Genomic DNA, 18,056 nt, shown 5'->3' on the forward strand with positions numbered 1-18,056 from the left:
GAGCATCCAACTTCCGCTCAGGTCATGATCTCGCAGTTTGTGAGCTCTAGCCCCACATTGGGCTCAGTGCTGACAGCCCATCAGTGCAGAGCCCGCTTTGGATCCTCTGTCCCCCTCTATCTCCCCCGCTTATACTCTCCCCCAAAATAAATAAATATTTTTTTAATTAAAAAAAAAACATTTTTTAATCTGGTCCTTGACATCCACAAGGTTTAAAATATTAAAAATTCACACATCCTCAGATATTCTTTAGAACAATTCTAAAAAGAGAAACTATAAGCATCAAGGGTAGGGAGGGTATGATTATGCTGGTAAGCATTTAGTAAAAACACCAGTGTTCAGGCCAATGTTAGCTACACTGGCTCTAATCTGACTGGATTATTCTTTGGCCTTTACTTTAGCAGGAAGAAATTTTTACCACAGAAAAAAATAGAAAAATGTTAAAGCTCTCCCAGAAAAGATAAGATAAAAGATAAGATAAGATAAGATAAGATAAGATAAGATAAGATAATTTGGACTCAACACATACACATTTCTTCTGGGGTACTGAATTAGTGAGGACGTTACCTTAAAAACTGCCCAAGGCATAAGACAGGGTTCTTGGGTTGCAAGCAACAGAAACCAAGTCTGGCCATCTGTAGCCAAAGGAAATGTATTGAAAGAAATACCACAGGCTCAGATAATTGGAGAGGCAGGGACTAGAAGGCCAGGCTGGGAAGATAAGCCCACACCAAGGCACTCCAGGACTGGCAGCTAGAGCCTCAGCCAGGATCTAAAACACAAATATCTGGTTAGCAAGGTAGCCACTCCCCTTCCCCAACACTCCCCACAGCCTTCTCAGGACCCAGATTCCAAGCACTGAGCCACCAACTAACAGAGCCTGAGTCCTGCATCCACACAGGCACACCAGAGAAGGGAGCTAGCGCACTGGCCATTCAGTTTTGGGGATGGTAGTGTGGGCCCTTCCTCCTCTCCAAAAGAGGATTTCTCCAAAAAAGAAGAATGCTTTGAGGAAAGAAGAGCTGACCAGAGACCCTAGAAATAAAAAGCACTTATCCCTCTCGTCAGAGACATACCCACTTGCAGAGTCACTCTCAGAATGACTCTACAAACATTCTATGCTCCGATTTTCTGCCAGAGAAATCAATCGTTCAATACACTCTAAATCCCTGCACTAGGGCCCACAAACTCTTCTCCAGAGGCTCTAATGTGTGTGCTATTGCCTCAGCTGCCCTTGGTCTCTTCTGCCCAGTCTGGCCACAGCATACCCTCCCCCCCAAGTCCCTTGATCAAGTCCTCTGCCAAGTCCTTCCCAGACGCACCTTATAAAAGCAAAGAATTCATCCCCCCACTTCTTTCTCACACAGCACTGTATTTCTAGTTTAAAAATTTTGTTTTATTATAAAACTAATCCACAGAGATTAGTTTTTAAATTTTTTGTAAAGTTTATTTATTTTATGAAAGAGAGAGAGAGAGAGCACGCGAGCAAGTGCACGAGTGGGGGAGGGACAGAGAGAGAAGGAGCTAGAGAATTCCAAGCAGGCTCTGCGCTGTCAGCACAGAGCCCCATGTGAGGCCTGTGAGATCATGACCTGAGCCAAAACCAAGAGTCAGACGCTTAACCAACTGAGCCACCCAGGCGCCCCCACAGGGACTATTTTAAATAAAATGTAAGTTGTTAAATTAGTTTTCTTTATGTACTTTAAGTACTTTCTTAGACATGCAATAAAGTACTAGTTTTTAATGGTACAAAGTATTGATACCATGAAATAAAAAGTAAGTTAAATTCTGAGGGATTTTCCTGGTTCTAGTGGCAGCTCCAAGGTTCCAAACTGGTAGGGATTTCTGTTGAGTTTCTTGTTTTCAAGTTCTTGGGGATGAGAAGTGTCTTTATTCCTCTCTCAGACGTTGGTTGGGTGAGACCCTCTTACTTTCTCTTTCTCCAAGTACAGATCTGGGGCAGAGGGGGGGAGGCAGGCTGAGGACAAAAGCTTTCTTTATCCAGAGAAAGGCTTCCTTCTCTTTTTTCTGTCAGGCTTGGACATTTGCCTAAATGATGGTAGGTGCTCCATAAACGATGATCTGAGGAAAGATGTATACTACTTAACAATGCCGTGCTCTTATGAACAGGACCCACCGGCACCAAGTACTCTGCCCCGTCTGGTACCTCTCCTCACGCTGAAACTGTCATAGAAGATGACGAAACCAGAGAACCACTGAAGGACTCTATTTTAAGATCTTCTACTTCAAATATCACACCGTACTGCAATTGCTGGTTTAGTTATCGATCTCCACCGTCAAACTGCAAGAACATGAAAGCAGGGCCTGTGTCGGCCTCATTCACTGAAATGCAGCCCCGTGCGGTACTGCTCGAGAAGCACAAACCGAACTCATAAACAAATGCAAACCGGGGCTCACGAATGCCACAACGTTCTTCTCACAATTCACTACAAGCGCAGGTTACAATGAAGTCAGAAACTGCCTTTTTCTTAGCTTTCTATTTACATAGCTGACACTGAGTGTTAACTGGTGCCAGGCCCTGGGCTAAATGTTCTATACATTAAGTGATTTTCCTCAGGTCTCCAACAATACAATAAAATAGGGAGGTACTATTATTGCTACAAGAGGGAAGACGAGGCAAAGAGACATAAAGTAATTTGCTTAAGATCACCGGCGTAGCGAGTGTAAGAGCCAGGGTTCCAACCCATGTCTGTCTTACTCCAGGGCCCAAGCTCTTAACCACTACAAACATCAAAACTCAAATGCTACTCTATGAGGCCTGGGCAAGGGGGCACAAGTGTGTGAAGTCAGTCGGACTATTCTGACAAGGACTCATCATGGGTCCAAAGCAAAGAGGTAGGAGTATTTCCATCTCCATAAAGAAATAGGCACGCTCCCATTTTTCTTGAAACATGTAGCCCTTTTATCTCGACCCTTCCACTTCAGAGTGAAATTTACAAGGGTACAAGAACTATTTGACCTTCCTCTTAGAGCTACCTCAGGGAGGCAGTAACACCTCAGCCACCACAATAAATGGTAGCTGTTGCTGGGCCTCGATATCAAAGGGACCACGCGGAGTGGCAAGGACTGTGGCCAACTCAAGAGGGGTGGACAGTCCAAAGGGCAGCCACCAGTCAGCTCTGGCTACAGCCATCATACAGGAAAGCTGGCCCAGAGCTGCCAGATCTTCTGATTTTCCAAGAAACCTAAAGACCAGGTTTCTTATTTGAACATTTTCAATATTAAAATATTGGCAACTAATTTTAAAAAATTGTTTAATCATCTTGCAGCCCAAACACAGCCATGAGACATCAGTCTGTGGTCCTTATGACTCTTCAGGGCAAACAGGTTTCCAAAGGCCTCTGACATTCCATGAGGTCACCTACCTGGCCTGATGTCCTCCACCTGGAATATTCTTCATCAGCTACCCAAATCTAACCGAGACTTCTAGGTATGGCCCCACACACTCCATAAAACTGCTCCTGACACTTCAGTTCATCTTCACAGACTCCCCCAAATTCCCTTAAACACTCCTCTCCATCACTTCTCTAATAGGCTTATATTTTACATTCTACACTACATCCTGCCAACAGCTCACAGCCCCTTAGGAGCACACATTCTATTCTACACATCTTAACCTCCTCAATTTAGAGTATTCTTTATAGATATATGACAACTATTTTTGTAATTAAAAAACAATTCTGTTGAAAAAAATCACTCATGGTGTCTAGCACAAGGATGATCCCAAGCTACATCCTTATTAAATAGTTGATGAACCCTATGGGGCGCCTGGGTGGCTCAGTCGGTCGGGCGTCCGACTTCAGCTCAGGTCATGATCTCACAGTTTGTGGGTTCGAGCCCCACATTGGGCTCTGTGCTGACAGCTCGGAGCATGGAGCCTGCTTCAGATTCTGTGTCTCCCTCTCTCTCTGCTCCTCCCCCACTCATGCTGTCTCTGTCTCTCAAAAATAAAATAAAAAACATTAAAAACATTTTTAAAAAAATAGTTGGTGAACTTATTTAAATAACATAGAAATATAATTATTACACACAGAAACTTTCTGGATTCTTTTTCTAACTCATTTTACCAATAAAATCTAAAAGTTTCATCTTATTATTATTATTATTATTATTAAAGGCAGTCTCCCCAAAGTGCAAAACCTCCCAGGAAAAAAATCACTACAGTGATAGGTGTAAAAGCCCTGAGTGAGGGCTCAGCACATTTAGCAAATGATGACTGAATATAAGTCTAACAACCAAGTCATTTCTGCGAAGAGGAAGGAAATATAATTAAAATTCCAATGATTCAGGGGCGCTTGGGTGGCGCAGTCTGTTAAGCGTCTGACTTCAGCCAGGTCACGATCTCGCAGTCCGTGAGTTCGAGCCCCGCGTCAGGCTCTGGGCTGATGGCTCGGAGCCTGGAGCCTGTTTCCGATTCTGTGTCTCCCTCTCTCTCTGCCCCTCCCCCGTTCATGCTCTGTCTCTCTCTGTCCCAAAAATAAATAAAAACGTTGAAAAAAATATTTCAAAAAAAAAAAAAAATTCCAATGATTCAAAATATATTATTTCAAGCTACTCACAAAAATAAAGTGTTCTATAAAAGCACATAACTTCTTTTAAAGCATATTTTATTAGGATTCCTAAATATTCAAAGGAAAATCACTATCTTTCCTTTGTTTTTAATTTTTTTCGTGGGGCTCGAACTCATGACCGTGAGATCACGAGTCGCACACTCTGACTGACCCAGCTAGGTGCCCCCATGTATTTCTTCCTTTTAACAGAAGTAGAAGCACTGTATGTCTGAGTTCATATCCATTTCTGTTCATCACTGCTAAGCTGCTCTTATAAAGTACATCAGAGGGGCACCTGGGTGGCTCTGTCAGTTAAGCCTCCAACTTCGGCTCAGGTCATGATCTCGAGGTTTGTAGGTTCAGGCCCCACGTCGGGCTCTGTGCTGACAGCTCAGAGCCTGGAGCTTCTTCAGATTCTATGTCTCCCTCTCTCTCTCTCTGCCCTTCCCCCACTCACACTCGGTCTCTGTCTTTCTCTCTCTCTCAAAAATAAACATTAAAAACATTTTTTTAATAAAGAAAGAATGAAAGAAACAAAGAAAGAAAATCAGAATAGTGTTAAATAACCAACTAAGAAAAGATTTTCCAGGCAGTTCTTTTTTTTTAAATATCATCTAAAACACATCCATTTTTTTTTAAAGTAATCTCTAAGCCCAACATGGGGCTCAAACTCCCAACCCCGAGAACAAGAGTCACATGCTCTACCGACTGAGCCAGCCAAGAGTCCCTCCAAGCAGTTCTTTAAAAGGACTTGACTGTTTTATGAACAAAGAGATCAACTAAGTGTATACAAAGAAAGTCTATTTAAGGGATCATTTCTTTTCTATGTTTATAATAGTCTTGTCTTCTCTATAAGTTTGTTTCTACTTGTGTCAGATTTAAGTTTTTATTGTTTTGTAATAATTTTTTTTACACGGAGTAGAAATTCATTCACTCTATCTCCTTTTGGAAGTGCTCAAAAATGTTTCATGATAATCAAGTTACTAACTTCCCATTTTAAAATGAGTTAAAAAGTATCCTAAACTGCCTCAGAATTTCTTCAAGTATATTTGGATAAAGCACACAAAAAGCATGATCTTATCTGCCTCAGATACATAACCCGATTTGCACACAGTCCACTTCTGGGGAACTGTGCTAATAAGAAAGCAGCAGCACACACAATACAAACGATAAAATGTCAAAAATGGGGGGGGGGGGACCACTCATGCTTGCTTTGCAAATACTTTTGGTGCTCACGTATGAATATTTTGGTATCATTCTGGTAATTTTTTTTCCTATTTCATAAAATAAGGACATGGCACTATGATGATCTTCTTCAGTTAGGTTTCTCATACCTAACTCTGGGTTAGCCTTTTGGGGGACTGGTGCAAGGAGACAGAAAAGAAGGGTAAGGCACAGTTTATGAGAAGGAAAAACCCCAGTTTTCTTCCTACTTGAAAAGGGAAAACCCCAGTTCTTCCCTACTGTGTGTTTCTTTCCCGAGAGTCTCCTTCACTGCTCACAAAGCACATTTCACTTTGGGCACTTCTTGTCACCAAATGAGTGGGGTTCCCCTACACCAAGCAGGTCTCTGCAACACCAGCTAGGGGTCCTACAATTTAACTCAATTCTGACAGGCATCTCTCAACCCAAAGATAGCATCACATCCCACAGGTTAAGAGCTTAGTCCCATAAGACTGCCACCGCCCTTTCAGATGCCAGTCACGAGCCCACGTTATCGCCGGTGTTATGACCAACTGGCTACTGACCAGAGGTTCCAACAACCCCTCCATGGGTTCAATTAATCTGCTGGAGTGGCTCACAGAACTCAGAGAAATACTTCATTATGTTTCCCAGTTTATTGAAGAATATGGTAAAGGATACAGATGAAAAGCCAGATGAAGAGATACACAGGGCAAGGAGCTTCTGTCCCGGTAGAGGTGGAGTGTGTCACCCCCCCCAGCACCCCCACCAGTATGTGTTCACCAACCTGGAAATTCTCCGAACCCTGTACTATCGGGATTTTTATGGAGGCTTCATCACGCGGGCATGATTGATCATTAACTCCATTTTCAGCCCTTCTCCCTGCTCAAGGGAATGGGGGGCAGGGCTGAAAATTTCAAGCTTCTATTCATGGCTTGGTCTTTCTAGCGACCAGCCTTCACCCAGAAACTATCCAGGAGCCCACCCAGAATGGCCTCATTTGAACCAAAGACCCTCCTATCACCCAGGAAATTACGTGAGTTTCAGGAGCCCTGCGTCAGGAATAGAGGTCAAAGACCAATATTAGAGCAAGAGATGCTCCTAATGTTACCGCGTAAGAAATCACAAGAGGATCGGGAGCTCTGTGCCAGGAAGCGGGGCCAGAGACCAACACACACCTTCTGGTATCTCACAGTCTGTCTCAGGAAGAGCTGGAAGGCCACAATTCCACTCAGAATCCTCCCTACCCCCCGTTCCACAGCTGGGGACAGAGGCACATGGCCCAAGTGAACAGCTTCCTACCAGTGCTGGGAAGGTACTTTGGCTTAAAAGCCTGACTCTGAGTAGTCCAAACAATGAGAGCTTAGAAATCAGCAAACCCCATCTGACCCAGACAACTGCTAAGCTGCTTTTCAGGAGCCCGAAGGCCAGTTAGACAAGGAGCTTCTACATGGGAGTGCTTTCCTGACACACACACAGCCCACTGCCAACACTGATTCTACACACACACACACACACACACACACACACACACACACCACTCCATTCCCAGCAGTTCTTCATTCTAGAAGGATCCCTGGCACTTAAGGTAACCAAACCTCAATAAAACTAGGTAAGTGCTGAAAAATCATAGGTGCCCAAGTGGCCTGGATTCAAATATATTCCTAGGAAAAAATGGCAAGCCTCGATTAAACAAAAATACCCCTCAATCCTTCATTTGCAATGCACCAGTCTTATCTTTTATAAGATAACTACCTGAGTCCTTCACTCCATGTTCTTTGTACCTTTTGAATTTTGTACTGGGCACATATATTATCTACCCAAAGTAGCTTTTCTGACTAAACTACCCTAAGACTGTGTAAAGAAACGTTAGGGTCTTTTCTTTGGGTCCTTTCAGATTTCTCTTTTAAAAAGATTGCAGTACAGTACTTTCTTTTCTCTCCACTTGTACATTTCTCAACCACAACCTTTTTTAATAAACTCTCACCATCCTGTCACCACCACTTCTGTGCCTCACAGTCAAGGGAAAGAAGGTGGTTTTGAGGGCTGTTGCTGGCGTGTCTGCTGGGTTGCTTTAAGGGACAGAGGAGGACAGAGTAAAGGAAAACCAGGAGAACTGGAAGGGTGGGTAACAAAGCCTCATGGGAAATGGTGGCCTCCCACCTCTGCAATATCTCCCACCACTCTCCTCCACTTGGCCGCCAGCCACTCTGGCCTGCTTCCTGCTTTTCCTCCTGGCCAAAGTCGTCCCCCACTTGGGGCCTCAGTAATTGCTCTTCCCCTGCCCTGCCATTCAGAGCCTTACCCAGCCACAATTTGCCAATCCCCTCCCCACTCTCAGCACCATCACACACTTATCTCCTGCCCAGCACCATCACTGCCTAAAATCAAGTTCACTGATATTTCTGCTCATTGACTGTCTCCCCGCATTTGTTATCAGAAACTTCACAAGAGCAAGAGCCTCCACTCTGCCTCATTCACAGCTGCATTCTAAGAACAGTGTCTGGCCCAGAAGCAGGCATTCAATAAAGTTTGTAAAATGAATGAATGAATATAAGAATGAACATTTTTCTCTACTCAAAGGGTCAGTAAGCTAGGAAGCAAGGGTTTCAAGAAGGCTGGGAAAAAGACTGTGGACATTCTTGAGCCATGTTACTTTAGGGCAGAAATTCTCAAACTGGATTCAAGGAAGTTTTCTTCGGTCTCAGAGGATTTTGCTCAACAAGTTGTCTTCAGGTGCATATGTTTTATTACTAAGTTTTAGGTTTGGGGATTTTATTTCCAAATCCAATTCCTTATTCTTTTATCCACATATCTTTTTTGCCTGTGATGGTTCCTTTGTTCTGTTTCGTACGTTAACCACCATAAAGGAAACACTTCAAGACTCAGCACTCACAAACTTGACATCATATCTCTTTCACTTTGACCTAGATAAGGAACAAAACGATGATGACAGGAAAATATTATGACCATCCCTATCAACCTTCATTTTCAAATTAATTACTCTACTATCAACTAAACTTTGGAATCCAGATTTGACATACACTGTTGGCTATGAACCACAATATTTTTTTTTTTTTTTCTGAGAGAGAGAGAGAGAGAGAGAGAGAGCGTGCGGGAGGGGGAGGTACAGAGAGAGAGGGGACAGAGGATCTGAAGTGGGCTCTGTGCAGCTAGCAGAGAGCCTGATGCGGGGCTTGAACTCACAAACCATGAGATCATGACCTGAGCCGAAGGCAGATGCTTACCCAACTGAGTCACCCAGGCGCCCTGGCTATCCACTGCTTGATTATAGTTTGTTGATGTATTTATTTACTTAGAAATAAAAGGTTCCAAGCTATCAGCAAAATGAAAATCCTTTTCCTCAGGTGATGAATCACTAGGATTGAGGATCAGTACATTTTATCAACCATCCAACACAAATCCTGCAAGATGGCATAGATTCACAAGTTCAACATCTGAAAGAAATCCTAAGTGCCCTGTCATGGGACGATCCACTGAGATTCCAAAAAGATCTACAACCAAATACGCATACACTCCCATTGGGCTGATACTCAACATTATCAGACACCTTGTCACTAAGATACTGGAAAAAAGAGACAGAAGACTTCCCTGAAACATTGTTATCACCACATTATTGGTAGACCCTAGCATTCAGTGTATTTGGGGTATTTTCAATTCCTCTACTAGACCGTAAGCTTAAAAACAGGGGCAATGTGTTCATTCATTCATTCACACAGTCAACAAATAGTATTGAGCATATACTATGTCCTAAACAACAAGGATACAGGAGTGAATAAAACAGACAAAAACTCCTATCCCCATGAACTAGCTTATATTCTAGTGAGAGGAAACAGACAACAACAAATGAGTACATACCATGTCTTGGTGGTGATTTGTGCTGCCAAGAAAAAACAAAGCCTAAGAGACACAGTGACAATGGACTGGTGTATTATATAGCATGATCGTTAAAGACCTGTCTGATGAGACGAAAACTAAGCAAAGACCCAAAAGAAGGGAGCTAGCCATGCAGATAATACGGAGAACAAACAGTACAGAGGCCAGTGTGGCTGGAGGAGAGGAATGAGTAAGAGGGAGAGTGGTAAGAGATGAGATCAGAGCTATGGCAGGGGACCCGAACATCCAGAGCCTTAGAGGTCATGGTGAAGACTGTGGATTCACAGAGACAGAATACCACTGGAGCAGAGGAGTGACATGATCTGACTTCTGTGTTGGAAGAATCACTCCAGCAGCTGTGGTAGACAAGACTAGAGGAGTGAGGGCAGAAGCAAGGAGACCAGTCAGGAAGATTCAGCAGTAGTCCAGACAAGCGGCAATCATGGGTTAGGGTAGGACAGCACAGTGGAGGTTGAAGGGTTAAGGTTAGGCAGGATCTGCTGTCAGGTTAGACGTGGATATGACAAAGGGAGAAGTCAAGGATGACTCCTAGATATCTAACCTGAGCAACTGGTAGCATGGAGACTTCACTTACTGAAAGAGGCACAACAGTAGGAGAAGCAGGTTTGTTGCCGTTTGTTTTTTGGTGGATGGAATCAAGAGTTCAGTTTGGGTATTTTAAGTTTGAGATGCCTATCAGATACCCAAATGGAAATACTGAGTAGACTGCAGGATATTCAAGCCCTGATTTCAGGAGAGAAATTAGGGCTAAACAGAGACAGCCCTAAGTAATCAGTATAAATACGGTACTTAAAGATGAGGCTAGATGAGATCACCTACTAGTGCGTGTTGGGGTGGAGGGTGGTTCAAAGACTGTGTCCTCGTGCACTGCAATGGAAGAAGTCAGGAAAATGAGGAGGAATACAACAATACTAACAAGGAACAACCAGAAAGAAAGGGAAGAACTAGAAAGATACCCTAGAAGCAAGGTAAGGAAAGTGTTTCAGGAGGAAAGGAAAGATGGGGTAACAAGGACTGAGAACTGGATTTGTTAACTTGTTATCTTAAAGACTGGTTTTGGCAGAATCGCAGGAAAGAGTGCCTGACTGGAATGGGTTCGAGAGAGAATGGGAACCGGGATCGTGGAGACAGCAAGTACAGAAAAGTTTTGCTGTAAAAGGAAAAGAGAGAAATGGGATGGTAGCTGGAGGGAACATGGGGCAAGGGAGCAGTTCTTTTAAGATGGGAAATACTACAGCCTATTTGCCCTGGGAATGATAAAGTAGAGAAGGAAAGGCAATGAAGCAGGAAAGACAGGACACCGATCAGAGTGAGGCCCCTGGGCAGGTGGGAGGGGGTGCATACAAATGCACAGCAGGCAGACAAGCTGGCTTCATGAGGAACCACAGCCTTATTTACCTGGGAATTCCCAGGTTCTTACACAGAGACTAGTCCATAATAGGGCTCTCAAAAAATGAATAAACTAATGTATTCTCGAACAAGGGCCCTTCCTTTCTGTACTAGGCTATGAAGAAAAATATAGATTGCTTCACACAAAGTAGATAGGCAACACTATATTTACGGAGAAATGAGAATTGCTCAAAAGCAAAAAAAAAAAAAAAAAGGTTAGGGCAAAGAATGGGAGAAAATGGAGATTGCAGTATGATTTCAGAACAGAAGTCACATCTCAGGAAACAGGCAGAAAAGGAGGTAGTGGGAGAAGTGTCTAACTGACTAACTGGTATTATTAGGTAGGCACAAGGGAACACACACACAAGAAAGCCTCCAGGAAAGACAGAGAAATGAGGAACAGAAATGTCCAGTCAGGTGACTGGATCAACGCACCCATCCTGATCTTAGAACAATGTAATACCGGACAATCACCAAGATCTGTTACAAAAAGACTCTCCAAACAGCCTGGGATCTACTGGAAGCTCTTCGTCATGGTTATCGCCTCTGGGATTACCACCCGTGTTTTACTCCCCTGTCTAGAGCCCAGGGGAAGGTGTGGTCTTGCAGTGACGTCCTTCCACCTGCTCCTCTAGGAGTCAGTTTTACTGACAAACACTAAGGCCACCAGAGTCTCTGCCCACTGAGGATCTCCCTTATCAATCATCTACATACCCAACCTCGAGTTCAAGGAGCTGAGAAAATGAAACGGCAACCCCTTGCCAAGAGATGGAAAAGCCCAACAAACCAAACTAAGACCCTTAAAGACAGTATTGTCCTTTCTTATTAAAAGCAGTTTTAGGGACACCTGGGTGGCTCAGTCGGTTAAGCGTCCGGCTTCGGCTCAGGTCATGATCTCACGGTCCATGAGTTCGAGCCCCACGTCGGGCTCTGGGCTGACAGCTCGGAGCCTGGAACCTGTGTCAGATTCTGTGTCTGCCCCTCCTCTGCTCATGCACTCTCTCTCTCTCTCTCTCTCTCTCTCAAAAACAAATTTAAAAAATAATAAAAATTAAAAAATAATAAAAGCAGTTTTAATTTTTAATATACAGGGAGATCTAACTGAGAAAGATCCTATCAGTACTTTTTTTTTTTCCCTTGAGTAAAAACAGACCCAATAGGCACAGCTTTAACTTTCCTAGGGACTGTGACATCATCTGGTGTATAGCCTGTGTCACTGGCCTTTGTGAGTATTTCACACTGCTAGATAGTTCAACTGTCTAAAAGGCCTGTTATACTCCCCCCACTCCACTAGCAAGCCCACTCCTAGTGTGTCTCACTTCCTGTCATTATAGAGGCTCCAAAAAGGGGGAAGAAGGAAAATCGCAACTGGAGGTGCTTTCGGAGAGGCAAAGTTGAATAACAGGACAAAGATGAATGTTATATTACCCAATCCAGAACAATAAAGTCTTACTCAAGAGATCAGTTTCAGTCTTCTATACTGTTTAGGATAAAATATTAACTGGAAGATACGGCAGATTAAAAATATACACGCATATGTATTTGCTAATCCTTTTTGTGGGTCCAAGATCTTATCTTAAATGTAGGCCTACTATTGAACAGTGAGTTGTCTTTCACATACCACACCCATCATGACCTATGTTTTCCAGTTCAGGTTTCTATAAAGAAAAAAAAACACCCTGAAAACATTCATGTGCAGATCTATGTGCAGAGTCCTTCTAGACTTTCAAGACTCCCTTTCCAACTCTTACAGTTTGCTTACCCATATAACTGAGCAGTAATTTCTTTTAATGACTTGCAATTGAGTCATTCTAAAGCATTTGAGGGGCGCCTGGATGGCTCAGTCGGTTGAGCATCCGACTTCGGCTCAGGTCATGATCTCACAGCTCATGAGTTAGAGCCCCGCGTCAGGCTCTGTGCTGACAGCTCAGAGCCTGGAGCCTGCTTCGGATTCTGTGTCTCCCTCTCTCTCTGCCCCTAACCCACTCACATTCTGTCTCTATCTCTCTCAAAAATAAATAAACGTTAAAAAAATTTTTTAATAAATAAATAAAGCATTTGAAATACAAAACCATTCTTTTTGAATTCAAATTTCATGGGCTTACATCATATTTAATTACACTGCAGAATTACAATAACAAGAATGATGAATATAAACAAATACAGGAATAAATATAACTGAATCTTTGTAAGCACACAATTGGCTGGGAGGCCTCATGGTTGGGGGGTTATATCAGACCCAGTGGCAGAGAGGGCAACACGAAGTATTCAGTGCACCAAGTTGGTTAAAGCAGTGGCTGGGTAAAAGACTCTCTACTGTGTACCAGGCTCAAAGTACTGTAATAAATATGTTACTTATCATGAATGCCCCAAAATTAACAATCAGTAAAACTTGTAAGTGGGGGAGGGGGGGTGGGGAGGGGGGGGATTTTCCGGCTATTGATTCTTATTTATCAACAGGAAAAACAGCCAGAGGTTTGAAGGAAAGGAAATTCCTTGTCTTCATGCTGTTGGGCCTGTTTGTTCTATCTCTCCCACTAGACTCCAAGCTCCCTACATGTCTGTTTCCTTTTATCTCAATAAACTTGCTCAGTTCACTTGCTGAGTATGTTCCCACTTCCTAACGTGGATCTTATAAGTAAAATTTCCTGGGGCTGAAAAAAAACGTTAGAAGGTCTGATTCACAGTCTACTACCTGCTAATATTTTCTATCTCTTTTTCTTTACATTGTATGTATGTTTCCTGACACTGGTTAATTGAATTTATTAACCAGGGTTCCATTTATATTTATATTACTGTTATATTAATACTAATAATATTCCATGAACTATTCTATCTTGATTAAAGCCATAAGTTCCCATTACAAAATAAAACCAGGCTGAATGTCCTACTGAGTTTGAATTTCACATTCCCACAATATGTGGCAGCTAATACTTCCAGTTTCTGGCACTTCTATTGAGAACATAAAAGTTCTCCCGGAACTAACAAATTACTTCCCTTCTAACACAATTATGTAATCTGAGAGTTGAACGACACCCTAGAGATTATTTTGTGGTCCAAAATCCCTCCCAATTAAGGGATCCCATCAATAAGTACTCAATTTGGGGGGACAGGGAAGGATGTTTATCTTTAAATCCCACATTATAGGGTTCTGCACCCAGAGTAGGCTCTTAATACATACTTGTTTAGTTGAACTGAACAAGTCTAAAATGGGTGCATTTCATTAATTTTCTTGTTCTTTCTGGGCTTTTTTAGCTGTAACATCCACTGAATCTGTAATTAAAAATTTGCATGAATCTTCTGCTCATTAACCAATGTTCAAAAAGAAATTCAAGGAAACTCCACAATCAGTCAAATGTTTTAACATTAAGCCTACTAATGGCTAATGTCAGTACATAATAAAACTAAAGAAAATGGAAAATCAAGTTTTAGTTTGCGTATGGCCTATAAAGAGTTGCCAATTTATCCAAAATACTCACATGTTCTCAATTTCTAGTATGAGTTTTTAAAAATGAATAAAGTCTTGCATCCTTCATACAACTAAATTATACACCCTTCTACTTATAATTGGGGTGCTCACAGACTTCACCACAGTACTGAAGACATGTTATTATGCTAATTAATTTTCCCTCCAGTTAAAACAGACTGTGATCCCATCTGATTTCCCATAATATGATATGATAAGAGAACAAAGCCTGTGGAGCAGTAAACACCACCAACAATTTTACCTTACTCAAGTATGTATTCCAAAACTATGTAATTTACAACATGGCCCTACTTAGTACCTCTACTACCAGGCATCTGTTTTGGGGACTTTTACAATATATGATAGGACACAAAGTATATATTTCCAAATTCCATTTCCTTCTGTTTTGCTGAAAGGGAACACACACACACACACACACACACAGCCCCTCAACAGCACAATTACTGCTTTACTAAATTTTTTCAGGCAATAATTTAAAGTCCCACTTCCTCCTAAATATCTCTGGACAGCAACTCTTGGCAATCCATCTGTCTCTTTCATCACAGCTTCTTTTCATAACTAACGGGTCAAGTTCCGCTCCCCCCATTTCAACACCATGCACTGTACTTGTAGCCTGCCGCGATAGCTCACTGCTGAATGCCAGAATATAGCATATTGAATTTCACTGTCCTTCATTGTTTCCACTTTAACTGCCATTTTACCCCCATGCACAGGAGACAAACGCTTTCCCACAGGCATCTTATGAATTTCCAAAGCAGCTAATTCTTTGTGGATTTACAAAAACGTTTGCCTTCTCTAAATTCCCTTTATCACCACAGAAACGGCTCTGAAAAGCTGAGATTTTTTTTTTTAAGTACCCCAAGCAAAAACTGATTTTAAGCATTTCTATTTAGCTAGCAAATTTAATCCTAAAGGCCTTCCTATAGGGCAATGTCAGGGCACAGATCTGAAACACCGCCTTTGGCCTTCCCAATGAAAATGAAATATTTTCAGCCCATAAAAATTATCTTATCAAATGTCCTTTCTTCTCAGCTACACCAGAAGGGGCTACCCAGCGCATTGTAAAATAAACAATTAGCTTTGGCTTTTGCACTACGCCCTAAATCTTCCCAACCCCCCCCCCCCCCCCCCCCCCCCCACCTTAGGCTCACAGACACACATAATCCCTCTGCAACCCCGAAACCCGCCAGTGAAGTGGACTATTTCTCTGGCACAAAGGGCCGGCCTGTGCCTCGTGCACCGCGGCCTCTGCACACATGTGCGGGCTGACAAGTGCTGAGCTGCCCTTCCTGGATCCAAAGCTGGAGGCCTGGCCCGAAAGCCACACACTTCCCCACCCACCGCCTTCTCTCTGCCGCCACTCTCCCCTATGACAGGCGACGGGTTCTGAAGCTCCCTCGGCCGGATCGGTGCCGTGTGACCACGCTCGGACCCGCTTCCCCTCCGCCCACCGTCCTTTTTCCTCTCTCCTCTTCCTCGGTTCAAGAAATTCCGTCGGAACTTCATTCAGACGAAAGGAGCGGCCCTGCCAGGGGCGGCAGCACACCCTCCCCCGGCGGCCGCGCCCCCCGCGCCTCGGCTGGCGGTGGCCGCCGACTCCGGCGACCCCCGGCCCGCTGGGCCCGGAGCCTCACCTCCTCCTCGCTCTCGCTGCGGAAACACAGGCACGCGGCCCGCTTCTTGTAGCCGTCGCCGTCATAGGTGCGAGTCTGATTCGACTTGAGCTTCATCATCCTCCGGGCCCGGGTGGGGGTGCGGAGCGGGTCGCGGGAGTCGAGGGTGGGGAGCCCGCTCCGGACGGACGCGCGCGCGCGTCCTCGGCTCGGCCAAAGGAAGCAGGGAGGGGAAGCCGCTTCTCCGCTACACGGCTCGGCCGCTGGCCCGCCACGGCTGCCTCATTCCCCCCGGCCCAGGCCCCGCGCCGCCGCCGCCGTCACGGCTGCCGTCGCCGCTGCCGCCACGGCCGCCGCCCCCTCTGCCGCCGCCACCCCCGACGACGACCGCGCCGCCATCTTGGGCGCGCTGCGTCAGCGGCGTAAAGCCGCGCCGGCCTGCGGGACGGCCGCGCGCTCGCAGCGCAGGCCGCGTCCGGGAATCGCACCCTCCCAGTCCGCGCGGCGTAAACGAGCGTCTGGAATGAAAGGGCCGTGCGAATGGAGGCGGCCGCAACGCCAGGAGCGTAGGGGTGGGGAAGGTGGGGCGTGCGCGGAGGAAGTCCGGGGAGAAAGGGGTGCGGACGCACGGTCGCCCCGCTCGGCTGAGCAGCGGCCGGAGCGGAGATCCGGCTATCCAGCTACGCGGCCTGGCGAAGGGAGAGCGGCGGACTTGCCCAAGGTCACACCGCAGTTCCACGGACGAAGATGACCCAAGGTCAGGCCGCCCGATCTCGGCCTTGTCCGTTCATCTGGGAGGGGGTGAAGGGGAAGGTCTGGAGGAAAAAGTGGGATGCGATTAAACCCCCTGGAGTGTGCAACCTAAATTATCTGGGATTAGGCACTGCACGTCAACGCGGGTGGGGCGTGGCGGGTGCACATTCAATTGACATCCAGAAGCTGTGAAGTCTCAGGGGCTGGGACATTAACAGATGTTTATCCTTCAATCCTTGATTGGTGCAAAAACAAATGCTTTCTCTTAAGGTAAACAGAAGGTCCAGAAAAGGAAGATGGGTGTGTGTGTACGTACACACATAATGCAAATCATAAGGCATCATCGTTCCTGGCAATAAACGAGGACTATATAGTGTGGATGTCAAACACATATATTCTCCAGGGGAAAATATATACCCACACGCTGTAGAGCAAGGAAAAATGTATATAACCTGTGGATATTCTCAGCAGCCCAGACCAAACATAATACGATTCCCGTTCCCTGAATGTGCAATATTTGTCTATGAATTGTTTATTTCCCTTCTTTAACTTGCTTGTATTTTGCACAGTCAAAAAAAAAACCAGGTTCTAAACCAAACCTGGGTTGGGATCTCAATTATATCATTTATTTACCCCTCTATTTGGCACATGGTAGTAACTTAATACATTGCAACTAGTATTACTGATACTTCACTCAATGCTTGACACGTAAAATGTGGAGTTTCAGTTAATTTGGGTCAATCCACATGCAATACAATTCCCAAAATCTTGGTCATTTTGGTTGTCTTTATAGCTTTCTCTTCTGCCATTACATCTCTGAAAGGAAGGAAGAAAGAAAATAAGTTCTGACTGTAGAAATCCTCTAACGTGTTTGTCAAAAATTTGAAAAATACAGAGGGCATACAAAATTAAATCACGTATCTCTGAGCACATTCAGTAGAGATTTGTAGCCCTGCCCCCCACCCCCCACCCCCACCCCCACCCCCGGTCTTTTCCCCCATGTTATTACTTTTTTTTTTAATAACACTTCTAATTACTACCTAATAGTCCATCATAGGGATGCACCATCAATTATTTTATCTTTTCCCCATCGTTAGAAGTTTAGGTTATGTCCCCTGTTTCATTAGAACAGCAATGAATGTC

The 18,056-nt window shown here is 44.3% G+C and overlaps 1 protein-coding gene across 1 annotated transcript in view; it reads right to left on the minus strand.

Annotated features, from left to right (window-relative positions):
• LOC122489432 (diphosphoinositol polyphosphate phosphohydrolase 1) overlaps window positions 1-16,585 on the minus strand; it is a 134,688-nt gene extending 118,103 nt beyond the window's left edge. Inside the window, exon 1 of the mRNA XM_043591204.1 lies at window positions 16,182-16,585. Within this exon, the coding sequence (XP_043447139.1) occupies window positions 16,182-16,280 (99 nt within the window). The 5' untranslated portion in view covers window positions 16,281-16,585. The remainder of the gene's footprint in view (window positions 1-16,181) is intronic.
• Between the last annotated feature and the right edge of the window lie 1,471 nt (window positions 16,586-18,056).

This window comes from Prionailurus bengalensis, chromosome B2, assembly GCF_016509475.1.
Source record: "Prionailurus bengalensis isolate Pbe53 chromosome B2, Fcat_Pben_1.1_paternal_pri, whole genome shotgun sequence".
Lineage (NCBI taxonomy): Eukaryota > Metazoa > Chordata > Mammalia > Carnivora > Felidae > Prionailurus > Prionailurus bengalensis.